Source organism: Canis aureus, chromosome 1 (genome assembly GCF_053574225.1).
Source record: "Canis aureus isolate CA01 chromosome 1, VMU_Caureus_v.1.0, whole genome shotgun sequence".
In the NCBI taxonomy this organism is placed as follows: domain Eukaryota; kingdom Metazoa; phylum Chordata; class Mammalia; order Carnivora; family Canidae; genus Canis; species Canis aureus.
Window position 1 is genome coordinate 54985321 of NC_135611.1, and position 26459 is coordinate 55011779.

The 26459-nt window shown below is 49.0% G+C and overlaps 1 protein-coding gene across 7 annotated transcripts in view; it reads right to left on the reverse strand.

The window, feature by feature from the left end:
• Positions 1 to 26459, reverse strand: part of RPS6KA2 (ribosomal protein S6 kinase A2) — a 344859-nt gene that overhangs the window by 91262 nt on the left and 227138 nt on the right. For 5 of the 7 annotated variants that reach the window (XM_077899684.1, XM_077899685.1, XM_077899688.1 and 2 more), the window contains one exon: positions 3473 to 3589. In XM_077899684.1, coding sequence (XP_077755810.1) covers positions 3473 to 3589 — 117 coding nt within the window. Of the gene's footprint in view, positions 1 to 3472; positions 3590 to 3808; positions 3828 to 4611; positions 4693 to 26459 lie in introns of those variants that run through there. The other 2 variants (XM_077899683.1, XM_077899690.1) reach the window with 2 other exon arrangements.

The following is a 26459-nucleotide window of genomic DNA, read 5'->3' on the forward strand; positions in this document are numbered from 1 at the left end:
GGTTAGCCCCAGATGGGCAGGGCATTCTTAGAGTCAGACGACCAGTAGCAACAATAAAACCTTTCTTTCAAAATGTGCCATATCCAGAAACCACCTTTCCTGCCTGCATGTTCATCCCACTGTCCACCTCTCCCCCTGCACTGTCAGGAGGGTGTGCATGATGCACACGTGAACATATGTGAGAGCATATGTACGAGCTTGGGGATGAGTGGAAACCCATACTGGAAACCAAGTTCACGCGGGCTGCCGACCACTAAGAGGAGCATAACTGACATCAAATTTTGCGTGGAGAGCCACACATGAAACCGTCTTCTCTGTTGTATTTCAGGCTTTTAAAAATAAGATGATTGACAGTGATGGCTATTTATATGTATATTAAAAGAGTTCTACTTTTATTTTTGAAAAGAACTGGAAGACATTCCATTCTCACAGCGTTCGCGAAGCCCCTATCAGGTGCCGGGCCTTGGGCGCACCATGGGCGCTGCAGCGGGGGGGACCCTGGGGACAGGCAGGGCACCTGATGGAGCCGGTGCTTAGGGCACAAACTACGGAGCAACCAATGCCACAGGTGAACCTGGTCATGAGTGAAGAGAAGGGCTCACGAGCCACAGGCTGCCGCTCCCTACGGCGCCCCGTGCAGCCTCCTCTTAAGCTGGATGCGTGTCATTCAGGAACACATTTGGATGCAGTGAACTAAGTTCTGGATAACTCCAGCAGTTTCAGCAAATATGGTCACCGATTTTTCAATTCTAACCTAGCTGGCTTTAACAGGGTCCCCATTTCACTCCCGACCGCTTCTTCAACAGCTCAGCATGTGACATGCAAAGGCGTTACGTGGGGACACGTGGAGACGGATGCTTTGTCATCCTAAGTCTCCCCAGATCTTCAGGTGTCACTATAATCAGCAAAACCACTGCCTGACTCTCTCAGCAAACTTTTCGGCTCTTAGAGCTGCGACGTCGCAATCAGTCTGCAGTGTCCTCCGACAGAGCAGCCAACTGGGAGGTGCCGTGCGCTTTCAGAGGATGTAGGGTGACAGTGTCCTCAAAAGGAGGCATTTAAAGACCCATTCTTACATGCTATCAATTAAGCGATAGGAGAGCAAGGGCGTGTATTTATTTGGTTTAATCCCTTCTCAGAGTGTGGGAATTGTATCTGCATATCTTTCCCTTGAATATTTTGAAGAAAAGAATTGAAGAAATTCTTCTATTGAAGAAAAGAATGTTCCCACGCTGGCCCCTAGTGTTTATCCACTTGAGGGACCTCAAGGAGCAGGTGAGGGGATGGGAAGAGGGCGACGGTGTCACTTTCGGACTCTCCTGGTGGCTCCAGCACCTCTCTTGCCTGCAGACTCTCAAGGAACCCCTGGTCTGCATCACACACCTGGACACCTGTGCCGTACCTTCCAGAATTTCACTGCTTTCCCGATTCAATCCTGAAATTGCTTTGTCTGAGGCCAAGGCTGTTCCTCCTGTCCAAGCACCACTGCTCCCTCTGTGCTCAGCTACAGCCCTGTGTGGACAAATGTAATTTGTGTCTGTGGCTCTCTAGTGCCTAGTGTTGGTTCCAAGTCATCCCAGGGCACTTCTGAGAGCTTTCCAGAGCCCTGTCCTGTCTGTTGGTTGCCTCTCATCCACTGGGAGTCCTGGTCTTCGCTTCTAGGGCCCACCAAGCGCCATTCATTATTTCACTAGTTTTCCAAAGAATGGTTTTCAAAGTTCGAAATTTGGAGGTACTTGCACAAAGCCTTTTCTTCTTTTATCATTAACCCCAGGTATCTGAGGAGGGCATCTTCAAGGGCAGGTTTTGCCCAGTGAAGTTTCTGGACAGACTCCCTAGAGCCCCAGACCTGTGTCTCCATTGAGCTTGGAAACATTGTCCCATCCATCTGTCACCAAGCACCCGAGATGGGGGCGGTGGGCGGTGGTGACCAGGAGGCCTGAGGGACCCAATCAGAAGGCAGTGGCTGCAGCAGCCCCAGCTGCGCCCTTGCTGCAGACGAGGACCACTTGGTGGATAATGAGCTGCACGTCCAAGTCTATTCTCAGGAAACAACATGTGGCAAGTGTCTGTGAATTTGCTCGTCTTTATTCCAAAATCATAGTTCTCAGAGAAAGAATTATGCCTTCTTTTTTCTGACATTTCTAATTAACGGCGGACATTCCATTATCGCATAAATAGGCTTTGCCTTGTGCTCTTAGTAACACTCCTCACGCTGCAAGAGATTGAGATCTTCATTCCCTGCTTCCAAAAATACCTTATGATCCACATTAAGTAGCCATTCTTATTGGATACAAAATTGTGAATCCTGGAAATTTTGTGCAGTTCAAAACTACTATGTTTGTATGTACATCCGTGCAAACACCTCCTTCCCACGTCACTGTAGGGAAGTGGAAAAGAAAACAGAAAAAGTCTACCTTATACACAGGCCAAAAGACAAATTTTGCAAGGAATCAAATTTTCATGGTCTGTAAGAGACTTTCCAGAACATCACGAATGTTCTATTACTCGTGCCTTAAATCAACAGGCAGCAGATTTCATCTTGGCACAAAGTCCTATGGAGAATGTCCACATTCCATATAAAAATGAGTCTTCCAAAGCTCCAGGCCGCCGTTCTGCTTGCAGCCAAGGTAGGCACTGAACCGTTCTCCTTGGGCCTGGATGTTGCAGACATCACGCTGTCAGAGCCTACAGATTCCTGACAGTCACGCAAGGATGCAGAAGAAGGAGCACGGTGTGCTGGAAAAACTCACACGTCGTCACAACTGGAGAATCCCTGACGTCCTGCTGGGCTTGGACGTGGCCCCAGTGAAGAGCCGACCACTTCTCATTTCCTGGCAGGGGTCGGCCTCCACCGCACGTTATCAGTGACATGGAAAGGGCGCGATTTCCAAGCGCAGATACAGCTTAGGCAACTGCTGGACAGGATCAGGCCTTCTTCTGTTGTAGCATAATCACATGGGTTATGTCATCCCCGTTATATAGATGGGGAAACTGAGGCTCAGCGAGAGAGTAAGCACACCGCCGAGGCAGAGGGCAAGCAGAGAAGCCTGGTGGCGAGGCCCAGCCTCCCTGCCTCCCGAGCACCATCATGGCTGGTCCTGAAGGATGCCACTTTCTTCCTCCTCGCTGGGTGTGTGCTTTCCGAGAGGCCTCGGCTCAAGGTCAAGAACCGTCCTCACCATGGTGATGAGGAGATGCTGAGGGAAGTCTGGGGCAATGTTGGGTACTTGGGCCCATGCAGCTCTGGTTTGCACAGCTCTGCGAGATAGTCGTAACCGTGCCAAGTGCTCATGGGCTGCCACGAACACAGGAGCCTGCAGACGGGGTGGGCCCATGGGGCTCACTTCCTCAGCCCAGGAGCCAACCTTGCCATCGCTTGCCGCCCCAGACACTCAGGTGCTTCCACCTGGGACAGGGATCCACCATAGAGCGTGTGGCCCACTCAGAGGGAATTGGAGCCCCAACTTACCTTCCCGTAGGATCCTTGTCCTAACACCTTCAGCAGTTCAAACTGGGAAGGGTCGGCCTTTTCAAACCCTTCCTTGACATGGTGGCTAATGTCAATCTCCTTGACGGTGCCTTCCTCCTGCAAGAGAGCACAGCACCCGGTGAGTGTACCACCAGCAGCCTCCCCGATCCACCACACTGCCGTCTCACGCTCAGGTCACCACGCACAAGGTGATGTTACGGATTCTGAGGACCGCGGTGAAAGAGGGAAAACCTCCTCTACCCTCAAGATCTTCCGGCCGGATCAAGGATTAAATTCACATGAGACAGGTTAACAGGAGGAAAGAAATCAAAGTACCATGTGTACCGAGGCCCCATAGCAAAGCCGAGACCTAGAGAAATGACCAGAGCAGGCAGTTTTTATTCTTTACAGACAAAAGGACAATAAATCTGCCAGGAGTTGGCAGGACAAAGAAAGCTCGACTTTGGGAGCCTCCATGAATTAGGAATTGTAGAGAGGGTTTGGGCTGGAGTAGGAAACTGGGGAAAAGTAGCAGAGATTCCTGTCTCTGGTGATGGAGGGCACCCTTCCCAGCGGGACGTGCTGGGACACATGCAACATCACAGAGTTTAAACCATCATCCTGATCTGTGCTTCCTTTCTGGAAGCAGGCCAGGGGAGCTGTTACTTGGTTCTTTCCCACATGGATCTTTGTCACTTGGTCTCATCTCAAGGACATGTAAAGGAGCTCTCCATGAAATCCAGCCTGCTTCTAACAGTTCGGGCAAACATTGGGATGGGGATGATCATGGAACCCATGGGACGGGATGAGCCTCCAAGAACCTGTCCTAATGTCTACGGGGCTGTGCTGAAGAGGGCCATTTACAGACTCCCTACGTGGCCGCGGTTGGCTATAACACAAGTGCGTGTCCTCCTCCCCCTCCTCCTCCACAAGCACAGGGCATCTCACTGGTCTCCCATAGATTATATTTCAGAAGAATCAGTCAGACGAGATTTTTCCACCAGTCCAGAAGCAAGATTTCCCAGGAGGAAAAAAAAAAAAAAAAGCCCTTGTTCTATAAATTAACACAATGACAGAAATCACTGATTTTTTTTCATCAGAGAACTTCCCGTCCCCAAAGATAACAGCACTTCGCTTACACCTGGGTATGCGATCCGCCCAGTGCCAGCAATCTGGAATCGGACAACTAGGAAGGAGGTGTTCATCCTGACAGTGGAGGCTGACTGCTGCTGAGTCGTTGTCTCTGCTTCCTGGAGACTCGGTTTCCAACCCCTCCATCCGTCTGATGGTTCACCCCCTGCCCTACGGTCTTGGCATCGGGCTAGGTGCTGCAGATTAGCAGAACGGGCCGGCTGAAAAGCCCATCTAAAAATAGTGACCGGTAATGACACGCACATTGTGTTCTGGGCACTCGGGACTTCTCATTGTGTTGAAGTAGAGATCCAGTCTGAGTCAGGCCTCGAGCTATGCGTGTTGGACATGGGTTTCCAATTGCAGGCTGCCAGGACGCCACCACGTCTCCCCGTATGTTAGCGGAATTTTCAAGTGAAATATGTTAGCAGATATTTTCAAGTGAAATCATGATAGCAATAATTTACATGACAGGGGTCTCTCTAAAGGGTACAAAGACTTCATTTCTCAGAAGTTTCGAGTTGTATTATTTTATCTCCACGTCACCTGTACTGGATCAAGGTCACACACACTGCAAACCCTCACTGCAGGTCAGCAGCCGACCCAGAATCTGTCGCTTTTTCTCTTCCAATGCTAAAGGGAACACTCCAAATTCCACATTCTCAGGGACGATTTGCTCAGGAGACAACCAATTGGAATGTCATAGATTTGTGATCACTTCTTGAATAAATAAGTAAGGATCTGGGGGCAAGGGTCACCCGATCGGGGATCACATTTAGACTGCAGTCTAGGTGGGGGTGGTCGCAGGTGAGGACAGCCCTGCTTTATGCCTCAGGCCTCCGGGAGTTCCAGGCCCTGAAGGTTCAGGAGACCGAGCAGCTTCTGGAGGGGAACCTCTCTCCATCCAGGACGGGAAGGGGAAGGACCATGGGAACCTGGGCTTCAGGGTGTTGCCTGGTTTCCCGCGAGCGCTGCACTCAGTGCGGCTGCTGCAGACTTGAATTTCCCACTCAGACCAAGGTCAAAGCTGAGGTCCGAAATGACTCTCCATGGTACATGCTAGCCTTTTCTGCTGTGGACGTGTCAACTGAAGAACAAATGGAAGATTCTTTGTCCCTTAAGTGAGAACGAAATGGCCCTTTTCTGTTAACAAAGCACCTTCCGGCAATGGGCCCAGTGCCCACCCTCCACCTACAGCGCAGCCTCCACCCACAGCACAGCTGGAACCCTGATTTCCCACCTACAGCACAGCCCAGCTCCTGGAACCCTGATTTCCCTCCTACAGTGCAGCCTGGCCCCCAGAAGCCCGATTTCCCACCTACAGCACAGCCTGGCCCCCCAGAACCCCGATTTCCCTCCTACTTAACAGCCCGGCCCCCCAAACCCCAATTTCCCTCCTATTGCACAGCCTGGCTCCCAGAACCCCGATTTCCCTCCTACTGCACAGCCCAGCCCCCCAGAACCCCGATTTCCCTTCTACAGCACAGCCCGGCCCCTGAAACCCCGATTTCCCTCCTACTGCACAGCCCAGTCCCCCAGAACCCCGATTTCCCTCCTACAGCACAGCCTGGCCCCCAGAACCCCAATTTTCCTCTTACTGCACAGCCTGGTGCCTGGAACCCCTATTTCCCACCTACAGCACACACAGCCTGGCCCCCAGAACCGTGATTTCCCACCTACTGCACAGCCTGGCCTCCAGAGCCCCAGTTTCCCTCCTACAGCACAACCCAGTCCCCAGGACCTCAATTTCCCTCCTACAGCACAACACAGCCCCCAGAACCCCGATTTCCCTCCTGAATAACTGCTATCATGCAGCCGTGGTAATGCAACACTGACAGTATGAGCCAGGTAATGATTCCCCGAACCACATCGTCCCATGACTTCATTAACAGGCACGGCGCCGAATAGAAATATAAAACTCCACACTGTCTGCGGGCCCAGGGTGGGCAAGAGAACGCAGTGTCGGTGTGGACGGCCGAGGAGGCCGGGGTTGGCAGGGGCGTGGGCTCTTAGCTTGGCCTGCAGGTCTCCTCCCGGATCATACTTCACAGGACGCTTGTGTTTTATGAATATTCCAGATCATTCCTCCTCTTCAGCCTCTCTTTGTGGAGAGCCAGGGGCCTGCAGTGGCCGTAAACGAGGCCACTCACCCACTGGGACACTGTCAGCTGGCGTTGGTCTAGTGGGAGCCCGTGGTGCCCAGACCCCGGACTCCCACCCCGTCCCTGCTCCTGGTGCACCTGCTCACCCGTGAAGCTGACTTTGTGCCTCTCTAAGGACACAGGGGCCAGTCTCCCAGCGGCCTTCCGCCCTCCCATCCACACTCCCTCCCAGTTCAAATCAAAGGTTGACAGACAAGTCTCTCAGAACACTTCAAGTTTTGTGTATTCTTGCTGCCCAAGAATTTACAGCAAACGTACCCAAAGCACGTAGCTAATTTCACCTCCGAGGATGGTGTCAGAAACCTCAGGATGCTCTTCCCTGATCACATTGCAATGCAGTTCGTTTCTCACGTAAAATCAGTAAGGTCTTTAAGAGCAAAGAATCTCAATTATCCCTAAGGAATCAAGAGTGTCAACATTTTCGATTTTAGAGTTTTGCATTTGTAGTGACATTCTGGCTTCGATGTGCCTGAGGATACTTGGTTTTTCTCTTTCCCAAAAACTTAAAAGAAGGAAGGGAGGGGAGGGGAGGGAGGGGAGGGGAGCCTGATCCAATGCTGACCACAGGGGCCCACGTGCACAGCAAACAGACCCAGGCAGGGAGGGAACATGCCCAGGCATGTCTGCTCTGTTTCCAGATGGAACATCCTATTTTCTGAATGATCATTGCCCTAAAGGGCAACTAGCATTATAATATCACCCAGGTCTCATTTTGAAATAAATGCCTTTTCTTTGTTACCAGGCAGGCTGTTTTATCCAGAACCCTGTGGATTTTAATGGTATTCCCTTAAGAAAATAAACTCTGTCGCTAAAGGCTCTACACATGGCACTAAATATTTGGTTTCTAACGTGACTCCTGTTGATGGGGGAACACAGGGCTAGCTGAGGACAAGGCATGAGCATGGGGCAGCGCACTGACAAAAGGGACCTTCCTCTACGGACTCAACTGCCTCGATGTTCATACTTTGCTAAGGGCAGAAGGCAATCTTAGTCCGACCTCCAGGAGCCTGTAAGTCTACTTTAACATATAAAAATTCCTTTAGAATTTCCCTTTATCGCTATGCCCCCAGATACATGTTGGCAATCATCCCCCAAACACATGGCCCACTGATAGACATCTGAAGGGTCTCATGACTCAGGTTTTATTAGACGGTAATAAGTGACCTTATCCCAACAATAGCTGGCCCCCTCAAGGTCCTGGAAACCTTGCTCCCAAGATTCCTTAGAGAATACAGCTATCTCAAACCCCTCCCAACTCCCAGGTGTATAATTAGCTGCCCCTCACAGGCCCGGGGCAGCAGGTCTTCCTGCCCACGGGTCCTGTCTCTGTGCTTTAATAAAACCACCATTTTGCACCAAAGACGTCTCAAGAATTCTTTCTTGGTTGTCGGCTCCAGACCTCACCTGTATTCCCCAAATTCATCACTGTGAATGTGCATTTTTTTTTTTTAAATAACTTGAGAAATTTGTTGAGAAGATGGTACAATGGTCAGGTGCCTGCTCCACAAGCAAGAGGGTTTCAAAACAGCTGTAACGTAAGAGATAAAAGCTAGAGAAATAAATTGTTTAGGGGATCCTTGGGTGGCTCAGGAGATCCCTGGGTGGCTCAGCGGTTTAGCACCTGCCTTGGGGCCAGGACATGATCCTGGAGTCCCAGGATCAAGTTCTGCATCGGGCTCCCTGCATGGAGCCTGCTTCTCCCTCTGCCTATGTCTCTGCCTCTCCCTCTCTCTGTGTCTCTCATGAATAAAAAAATAAAATCTTAAAAAGTAAATAAATAAATTGTTTAAATGATGTCAATATGTGACAAGGTCATTTGTGACAATGAATTTTTAAAATCTCTGTGGAACTGTGTTTGCACTTCTGATGCATCACAGAGCTTCCTGTTACAGGTGTCCCAGCAGTGGTGGGGAGGGGTTGGTGGGCCTCAGATGGTGATGAAGACGGCCGGGTACGGAACACCTCACCGCCATCCTCTCCTCCCTTCACCAAGATCACTTCCTCAGAATGTCCTCCTTGCTGAAGCATCAGCTTTTCATGTCATTGTTAAGGGGAGAATATTTATGAAAAGCGCATGCAAATTAAAAGTTGTGAAATATTAGTGATAAAGACATAGAAAATTAAAATTGGGCAAGTGTTAGCTTCACCTCCAGAACAGGGGGAGACTTCATTCTAGAAATCACCAATTCGCATGCAGGATACCAATTCCCACAAAGGGTACACAGTGACTTGTTAAACAGGTGGTTTATAAATGTGTGAAAAGAACGAGGAAAGTATGAAGGCTCTGAGTCACTGTGAGCAAGTCCTGCCCAACAAGCCCCGCTGGACTCCTGACACAGTCAGTGCAACGACAGCAGGTAAGCACTCCCCTGGTTTGTGGAGAGCTCATAGCCCTGCAGGAAGCTCAGGTGGGCAAGAGGCTGACGTCACACGGTGTCTGCACAGCTGAGTACCACCAGCTACTCCTCTGGACAGCAGGCACATCTTGTTCCAGAGGTTCTCAACCTGGCCAGGTGCCTACCTGCATCACCACCCCGGGAGCTAGGAGCTAGTTAAATGGGCAGGTCCCAGGTGGGGGCAGGCCAGCCAGGTGCCCACTTGCATCAGAACCATCCTGGGAGCTAGGAACTAGTTAAATGGGTGGGTTCCAGGAGGGGGCAAGGCCGGTGAGTCCAGGGTCTGTGAAGGATGGGGTCCTAGCTCTGATCACAGAAGTGGGTTTCACTTAGCTTTTCATGTCATTGTTAAAGGGAGAATATTTATGAAAAGCACATGCAAATTAAAAGTTGTGAAATATAAGTGATAAAGACATAGAAAATTAAAACTGGGCAAAAATTAGCTTCACCTCCAGAACAGGGGGGAGACTCCATTCTAGAAATCACCAATTCGTATGGCTCACACCAGCACTCCCTGTCCCCCTTCTGTGCATCCCACCAGCATAAGTGGATACTCAGTGAAAAGAAGTGCTAGTCTCCCCAGCACAGGCACTACCCGCCAGTCTCCACAGGACGGTATGACCCACCAGTCCCCGCAGCACGGGCACGACCCGCCACTCTGTCTTCCTCTGTCTTCCTCACTGGCGTCTAGGACGTGCTGCTCTGGGGGCCCCTCCTACCCCCCCCCCCACTCTTCTGTCTCCTTTCCTCCTTCCTTATCTCCCTGCTTCCCAACATCCTGCCACGCCTGGCTCCATCCCTGGCCTCCTGCCCTGTGGTCACCCCCTTGGACCTCACCCTGTCCTGGGGCTTCATGCCAGTCTCCAGACGGCACCTGTCCCTGGAACTCTGATTCTGGAGGCCCATGGCAGGCAGCTGAGAGGCAGTATGAGAGTCATCGGATGGGGCGACGCGCCCTCCTTGAGGTTCTCCTTCATGCAGGAGTGGGTAAGAGGCCCAGTGGGACTTGTCACCAGTCCCCTGCCTGTGAGGCCACGAGGTCACCTTAGGTTCACAGCTTTGTCAACTGCCATCAGGACACAGTCCATTTCAACTGTCCTCTAATTCTGGGTTCTCACTCAAACACAAGTTTTGACCTCTGAATATTTGCTCTTAACTTCCCAACTCACGAATGCATTTACATTTTTATTTTTTAGTATTTTATTATTTATTCATGAGAGACACTCAGAGAGGCAGAGACACAGGCAGAGGGAAAAGCAGGCTCCCCAAAGGGAGCCTGATGCAAGACTTGATCCCGGTATCCCGGGATCACGACCTGAGCCAAAGGCAGACACTCAACCACTGAGCCACCCAGGTGTCCCTATATTCACATATTTTAAGAAAGATAATGTATCCAGTACTATTAATTGTTTTTAGCAGGAGAGTGTGCCACTCGCAGTCTAGGGTACTGCTAGAAAGAGAAGTTCAGGAGTGCTTTCGAGGTGGAGAGAAGAGCTTTCTGTGCCTCTTCTGGAAGGTAAGGACCAGAGGAGATGCCCTAAAGAGCCCAGGTTGGGGGGGGTGGGGAGCAGGGAGGACAGAAGACAGACAGGGTGAGGTGGGAGGTGGGGGTCCATCCCTCAGGGAGCTCCTGCATCGTCTGTGCAGCTTTGGGGTCTCTGTTCACCGTAAAGCTTGCTGAACCAACTAACAATGCGGCTCAGTGCAGAAACCCGGGGGGCAGGTGGCTTTGCACGCACCTCTCATATGAAGTGAGAATGACTAGAGCCACAGATTCTACAGAAGAACCCCTCCTTTCAGACAGGTCAGGAGGCTCCTTCAGGGGATCAGGGGCCGGGCCTCCAGCAGGTGCCCCCCGCCCCTGGGTGCCCACCCCCCACCCTAGACCCCTGCAGGTGGCCTTGCTGCCCTTGCACCAGGCCTGGGCCGTGCGTGAGCTCTGGCTAGCGCGTGCTCACAGGCCCGGCCACACGTGTCTGGCCCATTTCTCAGGAAACGGCTTCTACAAAAAGTTTTCTCTCCATCTCTCAAGGGCTAAAAATAAGCTGAGCCACTCAGTCCAGCCGCACCACTCCCAGCGAGAGTGGAAACCAAGCTGGTCCTATGGGCACTTGCTGGAATCCGGACAAAACCTGGACGCCTTTCTTTAGGAAGAAGTCTACAACCGGACAGGCGGGAGCAAGCAGGAAGGATGAGGGCCGGGGAAGATAAGGGAACCCGCTGGGTGAAATGTTGAGACAGCAGGTAGCAGCTCTGAAATTTCAGGAGTGGGACACACGACACTGGAGTAGGGGAAAGATGGGCTCAGTTGCCCAAGATCCGTTTTCCACCCTGGTCATTCCCAGTGCTGGAAGTGCAGGTGCCCTTGGCCCACCGTTTGTGGGATGCACGATTCCCAGAGAGAGGCCCTCCCTCCTTCCGGAATGACAGGCGGCCAGGACAGGGCATCTGCACAGGGTCTCGGGGCAGCACCAAGTGAAGAGACAAGAGGAAGCATGGGAAGCACAGCAGAGGCACCCCCTTTCCCTTACACCCCAAATCCCACCTTCTACTACCTCCACTCCTACTGGCTTTGGTGGTTGAGATAAGATGAATGCTCCCCTCTGTTTCAGCCTCTCATGGGTCTGTCTTTCTTTCCCTGGCTGCCTGTTGTCCCTTCCAATCACCTTCCCTTCCAGCCTTCCGTGAGGCTCTCATCTGACGGCATTTTCATAAATTGCAGTCCACGTAAATCAGACTCCCTGACAGCAGTGACTTGAAGACTGACCCCCAGAGTGGCATTTCTGCAGGGCCTCCCTCACCCAGAGGAGGGCTGTGGGCTTGGTGGGCCATGGCATCCTACTGGTGGGTCATGGTGTCCTACTTGTGGGCCATGGAATCCCACTGGCAGGCCATGGGGTCCCACTGGCGGGCCACAGGGTCCCACTTGAGGGCCATGGGGTCCCACTGGAGGTCCATGGCATCCCACTGGCAGGCCACGGGGTCCCACTGGCAGGCCACGGGGTCCCACTTGAGGGCCATGGGGTCCCACTGGAGGTCCAAGGCATCCCACTGGTGGGCCATGGGATCCCACTGGAAGGCCACAGCATCCCATCGGCTGGTAGACTGTGACTCCCACCTCCTGATGGCTCCCCATCCTCCGGGTGAGCCAACGCCAGCAGGCCCCCCACCCCAGCCCCCCAGGAAAGCAGCATCTGTGAGGCCCGAGGCAAGGGGCCCTGGCCTCCGACCGCCGTGTTTGAGGGGCAGGCTGTACACCTGGCTCCTGGGCCCTTCCCACTTCATCTTGAAACTTGCCTTCTGTGATGTGTTTTCTAACAAGTCATCTCTAATGACAGATGACAAAGTCGCTATCCATGGATTTATTCAGAGGCACCGAGGAATCTACAAAGAGCCTCATAACTCGATGTGTATGGAAAGCGTGTGCCGCTAGGTCCAGCCACAGGGATGTTTCCTCAAGGAACAGACAGCTCTCTGCGGGGATGCCATGAGCTCTGGGGCAGCAGGATGTGTGTGCAAAGGGGCTGGAGGACCTTATCCCTTACCACAACTTTAAACATAGTGCTAAGTAAAAACCCACAGAGGGTGATAGAGCACCAGGCTTCACACCAGGGGCTCTCCCAATAGACCATTATTGCTACACTGTTTCTCTTCCTCAAAACATTTTTCACTTTGGGTTTGAGATGCGTAGGATGAGAGAGGATGTACTGAGAGATAAGAGGCTTTAAAATCTCAAATGAAAAACCCACATGATGTAACCCAGGCGATCAGTGTAATTAATGCAGTTACGGTCATATCCCAGTGAGATCTACTGGGATCAGCTCCATTCTTTCTTTCCAGCAAAGAGAAAACTTCATGCCTATGTATATCACCTTCTCCAAGATGGAATTATTGATATATTTCTTTTTTATTTTTTAAAGTTTATTTATTTATTTTTAGTAATCTCTACACCTGACATGGGGCTCGAACTCAGGACTCCCAGATCAAGAGTCATGTGCTCTTCTGACGGAGCCAGCCAGGTGGCCCCAATTATTTATATATCTCTGACTTTATATGCCAGTTTTATTTTTTCCCCCAAATCAACATTTTGTAAATGTTTGGTAAATACCTCTATCAGAGCAAGTTGTCAGAAATAGATGTTCCTGGGGCATCTGATGGTTAAGTGTTTGACTCTTGATTTTGGCTAATGATCTCAGGGTTGTGGGATAGAGCCCTGTGTTAGGCTCACTGCTCAGCGGGGAGTCTGCTTGAGATTCTCTCTCCCTCTGCCCCTCACCCCTTCTTGCATGCTCAATCTCACTCTAAAATAAATAAATCTTTTAAAACAACCAAACATACAAACAAACAGATGTTCCTGACTGAGCAGAATAAGGAAATGCTGAATCAGAGAGTAGTTGGCAACTCTGTGTGGGCAGGACTGTTGGGTTCACATGAGGCTGTTTCTGTTTCAAGTCCTCTGTAACTACGGTCAGTGAAAAGCCTGGGTCCCCTGCTCACACCTGGGTGCTAACCGTGCTCAGGATGCGACTGATGGTGGCCTGCTCTCATTCCTTCTCTAGTAAATGAGACAGTCCCATGGCCAGATACACAGTTAGAGGCAGGAGACAAATCTATGAGTGTCATTATGGGGGTTCCATCTTTTGTTCTCATCAAAAGAAAATCTGAGGTATGGAACCACAGTTCTCCAGAACCATTTAAGGAGAACTTACCACCTACTGAGAACTTACATTCAAAGCTCCTGGTCAAATGGTAGGTTCAAATCCTCAAAAGGGCAAAGAATATTCTCCAAGATAATGTAAACCAATCAAAGTCTACATGGGTTGTTTGTGTCTTTCTTAATACACACAGAAGATCATCACTGTAAATCTGTCCTTGGGAACATTTAAGGCAAAGGCACAAACCATACAGTACAGATTCTCTAGCACTCACTGGCAAACCAGTCCTACAAAGTGAGTCAAGGGCGAATAACGAGCTGGTGGACCAAAACTATGGGCTGTATTAGTTCAATAGCTTAGACGTCCATCAGAAGGTGTGTGGCTCGGGGCCACAGACCAGTGCAGCACCTTCTCCCTGGAGCGGGCAGAGGAGGGAGTATGGGGATGGCCTGATGGCGTGTTTTTAAGCAAACCTGGGTACAGAAAGGTAATTTGGTTTCCACAAAGAAAATGTTCCTTAAGTAACAGGTTTTTGTTATGGTCCAAGAATATGTGGCAATAGTTATTAAAATTGATTGCTCTGATTGGAAAAGCCTCATCCTGGAACGTCTATGTTCCCAGCCCTTCCTCTGCAAGTAGACATGCAGAGAGCACCCGTCCCTGCAGGAGCGAGGTGCTGGCCCTGACTGTTTGGGCAGGCAGAGAAGAATCTATAGGGAGCAGATAGGAATGAATTATTCAAATTGATAACATTATTCACATTCAGATGGGAATAATTTGCCAAAGGATCTTAAAAGGCCACTTGCTTCGGGAAAATAACAGCAGTACCATTGACCACGTGGGCAAGTACCTGGGATGAGGCCATGTTTTGGGGTAAGCAATAATTGTGCCCTGTACAGAATTCTATATTGTGATAGAAAGTAATCAGCCACAATGCAAGAAATGATCTGAAGAGCCACTAAATCCATGTTTTACAGAAAGTAATGTGAACAGAAGAGAAAGGTCCATGAATAGAAAAGCACTGGTCTTGGGTGCAGACTTCTTTTATTCTACACACAAATTCCATGGTCTCTCCGGAGGCACATGCATTCGTACCTTCTGACCCAGGAATCTCAGTTTTCAGGCTCTATAAATAAAATGTGAACATAGCAAGTTGTTTGCTACAATAGGTTTTTTTTAACATAAGAATGAAGAAATGGGAAACAATTTAAATGTCCAGCAAATACGTGAGCATTAAGTAAACAATGACACAACCACCACATGGAATTTAACGCAGGCATTAAAAGTGATTGTGCCATTTACAATTGCTCCCAGAAAGGCACACTCAGGTAAAAACTTACAAAATGTGTAGTCGCTGTGTGCTGTAAACTACAGAATGCTACGGAAAGAAATCAAAGAGCTAAATAGAGAGAGATGCCCTGTCCATAGATCAGAAGACTGAACACAGTGAACTGTTTAATCCTCCAAAAATGGATCTGCAAGTATAATGCAATTCTTATCAGAATCTGAGCAAGGCTTTCCATAGGTATAGACAAGCTTATTCTAAAATGGAAATGCAAATGCAAAAAACTGGCAATAGCTAAAAACAATTTTGAAAAAGAGTAACCAAGTGGGAGGAATCACTGAACCCACGTGAAGGCTCACAACATAGCAGAAGTAATCAAGGGAGTGTGTTACTGGGGGTGGGGCAGACTCAGGGGCCAGTGGAACAGAAGGGGGAACCCTAGAATAGACCCATCCAGTTACACCCAACTGCTCTTGGACAACGATGAAAAGTTAATTAGAGGGATATCTGGGTGACTCAGTGGTTGAGCATCTGCCTTTGGCTCGGGTCGTAATCCCGGGGTCCTGGGATCCAGTCCCACATCGGGCTCCCTGCGGGGAGCCTGCTTCTCCCTCTGCCTATGTCTCTGCCTCTCTCTGTGTGTCTCTCATGAATAAATAAATAAAATATTTTTTTTTAAAGAAGAAAAGTTAATTCGATGGAGGAAGGAGAGTCTTTTCAACAAATAATGCTGAGGCAGTGGACCTCCAAGGGAAGAAAGAAAAAAGGCAAGGTGACCTAAATTCCATATCTTATGCAACAATTAAGTGAAAATGGATCAGGGATGTGAGCGTAAAACATAAAACTATAAAATGTTTAGTAGAAAAGCTTCAGGACATACAGCAAGGGGGAACATTTTTAGACATGACACCAAAAGTGTGATCCCTACAAGGGAAAATTGATAAATTGCACTTAATCAAAATTTAAAACTTTTGCTCTCAAAGAGTCTGTGAAGAAGATGAATAGAGATGCTATAGACTAGGAGAAAACATTTGCAAAGCACTCGTCCAACAAAGGCCTGTGTCTACAACATAAAGAATTCCCAAAACTCAACAGGTAAAGAAAACAAACAGTCCAATTAAAAAATAGACAAAGGAGATAAACAGGCATTTCACAAAAGAAGATATACAGATGGATGGCAAAGGGCCACATGGAAATATATTCAACATCTTTAGCCATCAGAGAAATGTAAAACTGCAATAAGATATCACTACCTACCTATCAATGACTAATATAAAAAACAAACAGTGATAACATCAAATGCTGGCAAGAGTGCAGAGAAACTGGATCTCTCACACACAGCTGGTGGGGATGTAAGGTGGTACGGCCACTGGAAACAGTCTGGTAGTTTCTTACAAAATTAAACCTGCACTTACTGTAGCAGCCAACAGTGGCATTCTTGGACATTAATCCCAGAGGAATGAAGACTATGTTCGTACAAAAACCTCTATTTGCAACACCCAGACTGGAAAGAACCCAGATGTCCTTGAGGGGTAAATGGCTAAGCAAGCTGAGATCGGTCATCCCACAGCAACACAACAGAACACATTATTGATATGCACAACTCGAATGAATCACCAGAGAGTTATGCTGAGTAAAGAAAGTCAGTCTCCAAAGATTGTATTTATATGGTTTCGTTTGCATGTCATTCTTGAAATGACAAAATTATAGAGAAAAAGAACATATTAGTGGTTGCCAGAGGTAGGGGATGGTGTACGTGTGTCCACAAAAGTGTTGTAGGGGGATCTTCGTGGAGATGAGACAATTCTGTGTCTTGATTGTGGTGGTGGTGATTACATGAATCTACAGATGTGACAAAATTGAATAGAACTACACACACGTACATATAAAAGTGGTGACGTTTGAATAAAGTCTGTTGATGTCACCAAATGCCAAATTCTTAGTTTGAGGGTTGCAGTATTGTTATACAAGATCTTACCAGCAGGGGAAATTGGGTAAAGGGCAGATAAGAGTTCTGTACTAGTTTTTGCAACTTCCTGCAACTCTATAATTACTTCAGAATTTTAAAAAAATTTTCTAAGTGATTCTGAAGTCCATTTGGCAATGCTGAAAGAGCCCGATTATAAGATTGTAAATGAAAGGAGGCAGTCCATAAATTTTACGTACATAATGGTTACCATGACATTTAAAAAATATGTAGGAAAAATATTTATGGGCAATAATTTGAAATATTAATGGTGGCAGTATTGGAGGAATATAAAGGATTAATTTTCTTCCTATTGCTTTTTAAATTTCATTATAAAGAAATAAGAAAATGATCAAGAAGACCCAGGCTTCTATAGAAGGAAATTTAAAAATAGTAAAGTCATCTTACTGTCTACATGAGATTCCCACATCCACCCACTGCTCTCCTATCCGGCAACTCTGAAACACTATGGGAACTTTAGGCAAAATTAACTATGAACTAATTAAGCAAATAAAATCTTGCTGTAAGAAAACAAAAAGACAGAAGCCAGCATTAAGTACTTTGGATACCATTTCTGGATGCAAAGAATTAACTTGCCATTTGGTTGAAAAGAAAGGCTCAATATTTTTAAAGCTATTAAGATTTTTATACTCAAACATGCGGGATTCATCTTGTAGATTAACACAAAATTTCCAATCAGGGTGCAGATGGTAAACACAAATGTGTACAATACAGAGGCCAACACACACTTTCCCGCCTGGCAGATGGCCAGTGGGTTAACAGATCATTTCCCTGGGACACCAGGTATTTGGGGGAGAGTGGTATGAATTTACTGGAAACCGACAAACAAAAAGCTGGTTTAAAAGTGAGATTAGAGATGAATGTCTGCTATAGCTAATTAAACAACCAAGTTGAGTGAGATAAATTTGTCCTAAATAGGTTTGTAGATATAAATATGAAGAGTTTACTTTTTTTTCCTGAAGTGTCATGGCTAGTAATCCAAGAAAATCAAGCAGGGTCAGTTTTGTAGTGTGTGTGTGAATGTTGGATTAGCCATCCCTGCATCTCTGAGGGATGGTTCCACCTGGGTGGTGTCCCCCAATACGAGGCCAAAGCAAGATTCGGTACTTGGGGCAATGGAGGAGCACCATTTCTGCCAATACTCTGGTCCTGGCTATTTTTGTAGTTTCTGGCCAAAAGTAGATCATCCCAAACATCCTTAGAGAAGACTGCTGATTCAGTGATCAGAGTTTCAGAACCCGGTTCATGTAGCTGGTCTGCTGTACACACTATATTTTCCGATTCCGATGATTCTTATAGGTAGAGTCCAGACAGAAAACAATCATGAGCTTCACAATGAAGTGTAAATAATTTCAGCGGCAATGTGCAGATTACTTTTTACTGGTTTCCAAAACTGTTGAAAAGATTACACTTTTGGACAAAAACCTGCTTCAAAGAAGTTAGCTCAATGACCATCCCTCTTTTGGTTTTTAGACCATCTTAGCTGACATTTTAAATGATTATGAAGCATTCTGCTAGAAAGCCAAACAGATATAGCTTACAGTTTTCGAGTGCCCCACTGGCACACCCACACCCCATTGCCCCCCACCCTGAGCCTGGAATTGAGAGAACCTGGCCCAAAAAAATGAAATCAAAGGGAATTAAGCTAACTTGAGATCTACGCAAGCATTAGTTTTTGCCAATTATAAACTATAAGTGACAGATTGCCAACAGTCATGAGCACAGATGAAGTATCTCAATCAAGGTGACAAACGGGGTTGGTTTTCGCCGCACATCCGTTTCCGTGGTGTCCTACACAGCAGCTCGCTGCTATCAGCACTGCACTAGTGTTCACACAAAACCAAGAGCGAGTCTAATGATCCATCGTAGGGCCAGCCGAGGAATCTGGACAATTAAAATTTAACCCTTCTATAGACCGACTTCACCTGCCTAAAGTTCCTGGTCACCCAGTGACCTGTGATGCTATTTGAAAGAAGCTCAGGGGCCTGGCAAACGCTTCTCAGAGAAATCAGAGGTTCCGCGCAGGTGAACACATTCTCAGCTGACTCCTCCAGTGGCCGGGCACCTTGTGCAAACACCTGTTTGTTGTTGGTGGTACCCTCCTACCTAGCAAAGTGCCTGATAGATAGTATTTACTCAATAAGTGTTTGTACAGGAATAAACGAATCCCTCCCGGGTGGTTTTAGGAAGCATAGCAAACGCCCTCCCGTTTGGCTTTCTGCAGGATGCTCTGCTCCAAGCATCAGTCTGCAAAACCACATGTACAGCACGACCACGCCAACCTGACGAGTGTTGATCCTAATTATTAGGGCGTCACACATGGGCTCGGGACCTTTCTGCACATGTGGAATCATTCCTTATTTATATAGACTTTATTTTTTTTATTTTTTTTATTTTTTAATTTTTTTTAATTTATGATAGTCACAGAGAGAGAGAGAGAGAGAGAGAGAGAGGCGAGCAGAGACAAAGGCAGAGGGAGAAGCAGGCTCCATGCACCAGGAGCCCGACGTGGGATTCGATCCCGGGTCTCCAGGATTGCGCCCTGGGCCAAAGGCAGGCGCCAAACCACTGCGCCACCCAGGGATCCCTATATAGACTTTCTAAATTCAAATAAATCATATTATAAGTGTTTAAAAGCCTATCCTAGCTTGGGGTTTCACCAAAATGCTTCCACCACGTTCAATAATTTATCTTGCTGCCTTTCTAGATCACACACTGTGTCATCGACCTGAGGATGGAGAAAATCCTAAAACTTTCCTGAAGCTCTGGTAGTCAAATGCCAAATAGCTAACTGCTTACCCCAGAAAAATGATAGGAAAACTCATTTGGAAAACTCTGTTGGTTGAGGTTATTCTTCTGAATCGAGGCGTGAGAGTTGTATCATTTCCTATGCACAGAGAGAACTAGCTCTTCATTGAGGGGTATAGCAGGGACGGACCAACCACGACGCATAATCCCTGCACTTTGGTTGTGGCAGCAGCCGGTGCTCAGCAGCTCCATCTAATGCTGAGGGCAAACCAGGTCATGAGATCTACTAGGCTCTGCAAACGGCCTAAAATCCAAACGGCCCCACAATCATTAGTCTAGGCGCACACTAGCATCATCTTGCTGGATTAAATCCTCCCAGTAGAGCACGTAGGCTGCAGGTATCAAGGATCCTGGCCACTTACTCATGTTTATTCACACTCCTTTTGTTTCTGTTTAAACTCCTTGATACAAGGAGGTGCTTAGAAGGAACAGGATTCATTGGAACCGAGTGGTAACCACTGGTGGAGCCAGTGAGCAGCAAGGTCCTGGGCAGAGTAGGAAGGCACCTGGGGAGAGCTCCCGGGGCACAGTACCCACCTGTCTCTCCCGTGGCCCGCCCTGACGCAACGGTCCCACCGTCCCACGCCTGGCTCATCTCACTGTTGCTGCCACTATTACTGAGCTAAACGCAGGGTACTGCTCTAAACGGACTTGGCCAACTTCTGCGGCAATTATATTTTCAAAAAGAAAACCAGTCTACTTTTGTCTGTTTTTCAATGTTTCCAAATTGCTCTTCTTTCCCAGAATGACAGCTTTGGAACATCAGTGCAAATCCCCCTGAGATTTGCATGTATTCTTGGCTCTCACCCAGAACTGAGCTCCACTGCAAAATACACAGGGTTAGGTCAAAGTCTTCGTGGGAACTGACTGTGTGTGTGTCTCAGGGTGAGCGCCCGCCAGCAGGCTGCCCCGGAGCCGTGGCTGAAATTGCACCAAGCCCTGTGTGTGTGTGGCATTGAGGGACCGTACGGGATGATCCAGGGCAGTTCCCGGAGCTGCCACCGTGGGGGCATCCGATACAGTTCTAAGTGGGGCTTTCAGCCGCTCCTTCCCCCAGACTGACATGCTTTTCTTATTATCCTTCAAACCTTCCAAATAACGGTTACCCAGGAAATTACAACTGGCTCTCTCCTCAAGTAAGAGTGCTGCAAGTTTTCACGAGTTTTTGCAAATTTCCACTTCAGTTTCAAGCCTGGTGACCACCGTATTCCCAGACTGCAAGGCAGCTCTGCAAAGCGGAGTGTGACGACGAGAGCGGTGAGTGTGGAAGCGCACGATTAGCTACAGGGCCAGGAGCTACCGAAGGAATAAAAATCCCACGGGGTTTGTTTCATTGATCTGAGGGTGCACACTGTTCCAGGGAGGCGGAAGGATGGGTCCTAGACAAGGAGCAAGGTCTGAGTCACCAAGGCTTCATCAGATGAGGAGGCAGAGGTAGTGGGGACACTGTCTCCTTCACTGTGGTCCTCAGAGGTCACACCTGCCCCTGGGACAGGAGAGCCAGCCAGCCACCAGGTGTAAGCTCCAATCAGGGCAAAGTTGACCCGTGATGGAACTCTGACGTCCAGCCAAGGAGACTCCCACGCCATGACCCTGCCAGCAACTGCACTTCGAGTCTACACACACACACACACACACACACACACACATACACACAGGGCAGGTGTGCTCAGGGTCCACCAAATGAAACAGCCCTGGATCTTACAAAAATAAACCAGTAACTCACCAAACCCGATTTTGAAATGAGTTGAGGGAGTTCTCAGTCCTAGAATTTCCCGCTGTGTAGCTAAAATCCTGTGCAAGTGACAGTAAGACACAGCTGTTCAGTAAACACCACGCGACTTTCCCCAGCACTTTGGGCTCAAATATACTCCATTGACTTGAGCCGGGAACATCCCGCCTGAGCATTTTTGTCTTCCTCGTGGGTGTTCAGCAGGTCTTACGGTGGGAATGGGGCGATCTTCTCCAGGGCAGAGGCCCTGGGGGATGGGACAGCCGTGCTTCCGCCTGGTCCCTGGGCTCAGCTTGCAGGGAGCGGGACTGAGAGGGCCCACAGCACACCCAGCAAAGCGCTGGTGCCTACAGGCTGCTTCTGTCTATCCTGTCCCCTGTCTGATGTGAGGCACCTGCTGTGTGTTCCACACATTCCCTTTCCTGTTTCCATACCGTCTCCAGTTTTTTTTGTATTTTATTTTTTTATAAACATGTAAACTATTAACAGACGGGTCCTACAGATCTATTTCTGCTTGGACGTGCCCAAGATGCGATCTTGGATACAAAATCCCAGAAGTGGGATGGCCCTCGGCCCTCTGAGCCTGAATCTTCTTCCAAAGCTCCAGGTCTTCACGGAGTTTGTTGTCTAGACCACTGGCCAGGACCTGGCTATCCTTTCCATCCATCACATCCTTGGTCTGTTTAAAACCCAACCTGGAATGGTGTATCAGCTTGGATTCCGTGTACTCATGACCACAGGTATTGCCTCATTCTCGGTGAGCTCTCCTGCCCCCCTGGTGAGACGGGTCCGCTTTCCTCAATGCCACGTGAGCGTACCTTCGCCCTGTGCCCTTAGCAGGGATGGCAAAAGTTGTTTTCCACTGCCCATCGATATTGAGTACTTGCAAAATGTGCTAGAACTTCTCAGGGATCAGCAGAGACATGGCCACGGCCCCAGCAGGTGGTGTGTAGGCCTCCAATTTTAAAGAGCTTCTGAAGGAAAGGAACACAAGAGTTGACAAATTGCTAGATGACTTTTTCCTTTTGAGGCCTGCTTTTGCAGTGCCTCCCTCACCTCTGTTCTTCAATATGAAGTGTTTTGAGGGCATCTGGGTGGTTCAGTCAGTTAAGCATCCAACTCTTGATCTCAGCTCAGGTCTTGATCTCAGGGTTGTGAGTTCAAGCCCCGCCCAGTGTGGAGCCTACTTAAGAAAACTAAAAAATAAAAACCATTGTTTGGGGCACCTGGGTGGCTCATTGGTTGAGTGTCTGCCTTCGGCTCAGGTCCTGATCCCGGGGTCCTGGGATCAAGTCCCACAACAGGCTTCCCACAGGGAACCTGCTTTTTCTTCTGCCTATGTCTCTGCCTCTCTCTCTGTGTCTCTCATGAATAAAAATAAAAAACTAAAATCTTTGAAGTGTTTTGAATACTTCCTGTCTGTTGTGGGAGTTCTCACCATGACACCATAAAAAACAGGCATTTCCCTGACGCACAGATGACAGTCTAGCTAGATGGAAATGAGGCTCCAGAATGTTCCACTCAGGAAAGTCTTGCATGTTCTCAAAGTCACCTGCTCAACATGGTCACTAGAGCATCCCTTCGCCGTGGCCAAGGATTGTCCTTCCTTCCCCTTCAGGTGCCGCCTACCCCAGCAGCCCTGAGGGGCCCGCTCCTGTCTCAACAGACCTAAGTGACAGGAACAAGGGAGAGGCTTTAGGATATGTGATCCCCTTTCCAACTCTGGGCCGTCCACGTGTGGACCCTAAAGATGTTTTCAAAGATGATCATTTTGATGACTTAATAGGCCACCTATTAAAAGGCTAAAAGCAGGGAACAAAGTAGGTAGACAAAGGGTCCTGGATAAAGTGGGCAACAGCTGCTTTGGGGATAATTCACCCTTTTGCTGGTTAAATCCTGCTAGTGCATGTGAGGTGAGCAGAGCCTCCTTAACCATCAGGACTTCAATATTTATGGGCTTTAAGAAACAGGAAATGCCTCCTGTGTAACCATGGAATAGATTTTATTCATCTCCAAAACTCCTGAAGTCAAACCCCAACATTAAAAAGAAAACCAGGGGATCCCTGGGTGGCTCAGCGGTTTGGTGCCTGCCAGGCACCGATCCTGGAGTCCCGGGATCGAGTCCTACGTCAGGCTCCTGGCATGGAGCCTGCTTCTCCCTCTGCCTGTATCTCTGCCTCTGTCTCTCTCTGTATGTCTATCATGAATAAATAAATAAAATCTTTTTAAAAATAAAAAAGAAAAAGAAAACCAGGAAATTAGCGTTCTAGAATAATCTCACTAATAAGCCACACTTCGTGTTCTATAGTGTAACTATCTGAAACAATGAAGACGTGCTTAAGAGAAGCCAGTTCATTCTGGTGCAGTGACTGTAGGTGCATGGGGGTCTCTTATAAAAGCTTAAAAGTCCTAAGATGGTCCCTGCAGGTCTGGGGGATCTGAGAAGAGCAGGTGCTGACCCAGGGGCTCGGCCACCTGCTCAGGGATTCCTGGCTCTCCTCTGTACAAAGGATTCTAAGTCCTTAACCTCCAACCGGGGAGGAGAAGTTCGCTGTTTATGCCGGAAGACAGTCCCTGACATGACAAGACAACGAGAAGGAACCACCTTTAAAACTAAAGTCCTGATGCTCCCTTTTGCCTTGTGCTTCCTCAGGAGGCATGTGATGTGTGTCTAACTTGGCAAAGCTCCTTGGTCCCCAGGATCCAGACACCTGGCAGCCGCTCTCAGCAACACCAGTGGGGATCCTGCCCTGCTGCCTTTTGGGAGGGCTTCCCTGCGTGACCTTGGTCCTCCAGCAGGTCCCGGGCCCTCCCTGAGCACTCCCTGCCTTACACTTCTCAGCTGTGCTGGCATCTTGCAGGCGGGAACAGCCAGGCCCAGAACTGGTTTAGAGTTCAATCAGCAGATGATGCCGTGAGCCAGTGATCCCCCCAGGGGCCCAGCACCAGATCGGGCCGCTGGTACCACAGCCTCCAGAGAACCTGAGCCCTGAGAAGCTGAGCCCACAGACAGTGTCCCTTCAGGTGGCATCCTCTGAGCTCTTTTCGAGGACTCAGGATGCCAAATGGATCTAGACCCCCCCCGGGACTGCTTCGGGGACCTCATCTGTGAGCCCCTGCAGCCAGGATGCCAGGAAGGACGTCACCAGGAGGGACATTTCCCTGTCTCAGTGTAAAACTGCCATGCTGTTCTCCTAACTCCCTCCCAAGAGAGACACACGAAACTTGGGTGCTTGGGAGACAGATAAAAATTGGAAAGGTTTTCACATAAATCCAGACTAGAATTTGGGAATTAACCTGCAACCCCATGTCTGAGATATGTGACAACTTACAACAACATCCGGGGGTGCACGGATCAGAACAGACTTATTCTTCTGCTCCTGGAACCCAATGTCCTAAGCCTTATCACCACCTGTTACTGTAGATAAGGCCACCTTCCTTTTCATCATTGTATTACACTGGACAAAGCCTCCATCAGCGTCATTTCCAGAACATTCTCCCTGGAAGTGTTCTCAGGCTGTTTGTTGGCATCTCTGGAGGGACCCTCACGTGAGCACACATACCAGCCTGACGAGCACCAGCGCCCAGGGCTCAGCCCTGCTCGGTCTTCCTCCCATGCAGTCCTGCTCCCCCTCGCCTGCTGATGGAGGAAACCAGGGCTGCCACGGCCTCCACACCTTGGCAGCTACACTGTGGCCACAGAGATGCCGCCTCCAGATACCGCCAGTGGTTCTGTCTCTGCATGTCTCGGGGATCTCAGGTGAGGCAGGGCACTGGTGGTGACCATGGCATTCTCTGGGCGGCTCTCTACCTCCTGCCCTACATCTCACTTGCATCCAGTCTCGTCAGTTCTGAGTGTTGCCCAACCCTGTCTGGAACCTCACAAGCCTTTCAAGAAAAGGAGTCTTGCTCCCTTTGGGCTACCAGGCCTGTCAGCAGGGCTCCCTCTCTTGGAAGCTGGAGGGAGAGGGTATGACTGCCTCCTATGTGCACGCTCCCTCCGCACTCCTGCACGCAGTCAGGCCCAGAGAGGCGGAGGGCCAGGCCAAGGTCACTCAGCCCAGCGGAGGCGGCGCAGGGGCAGGAGAGAACCCACGCTCCTTACAACAGCAGACTGAGCCAGCGGGTTATCCCGCTGATTTCAGTGACCCACAGGAGAAAAGTCCTCTTCATCTAACAGATGGCAAATGTAAACGAAGGAACTGGTTAGTCTCAAGAGTTGGGAGCTTCCAGAATGGGTCAGGTGAGTTAATGCTACTGGGGTAAATTATTAAACCATCAGGGGTCCTCTGAACGCTCCTTTACATAACACCTTTTTTTGCCGCCTCTAAAAACAAATTCTTACATTGGGTTGACTCCGGCCACATCCATAGTGGCAAATCTGATGTTTTTTTCTACAGCAGGATTGGAGAACCACACTCCAGATCCTGCTGAGTCCTCGGCCACCGCCCTCCGGCGCCTCACGTCTGGATGTAATCTCAGCCTCATGGCCCTGGGTACGAATGATTAACAAGGGGCCTGCCACCCGAAGATCCATGCCAGTGACTCAAAAAACCAGAAGGAAAACTGTCTAAGAGATGAGCAAACACCCAGCAGGGAAATAAGGAAAATGTGACTAATTCTGGTCCATTTCCCAGGACTCTCATTGAATACAAGAGAGTCCACTTGGACCGATTAGCTATGGAGAAATGCTGGTATGTTAATAGAACTAGTCATCCAAGAAGAGGATTTTTGACCAGGAAAATAGCTTGACACAGAGAGTGCCAGAGGAGCAGTGGTCAGGGCTGCAGCCACGAAGGACGGCATGCGCGGTCGCTGAACAGAGCCCGGG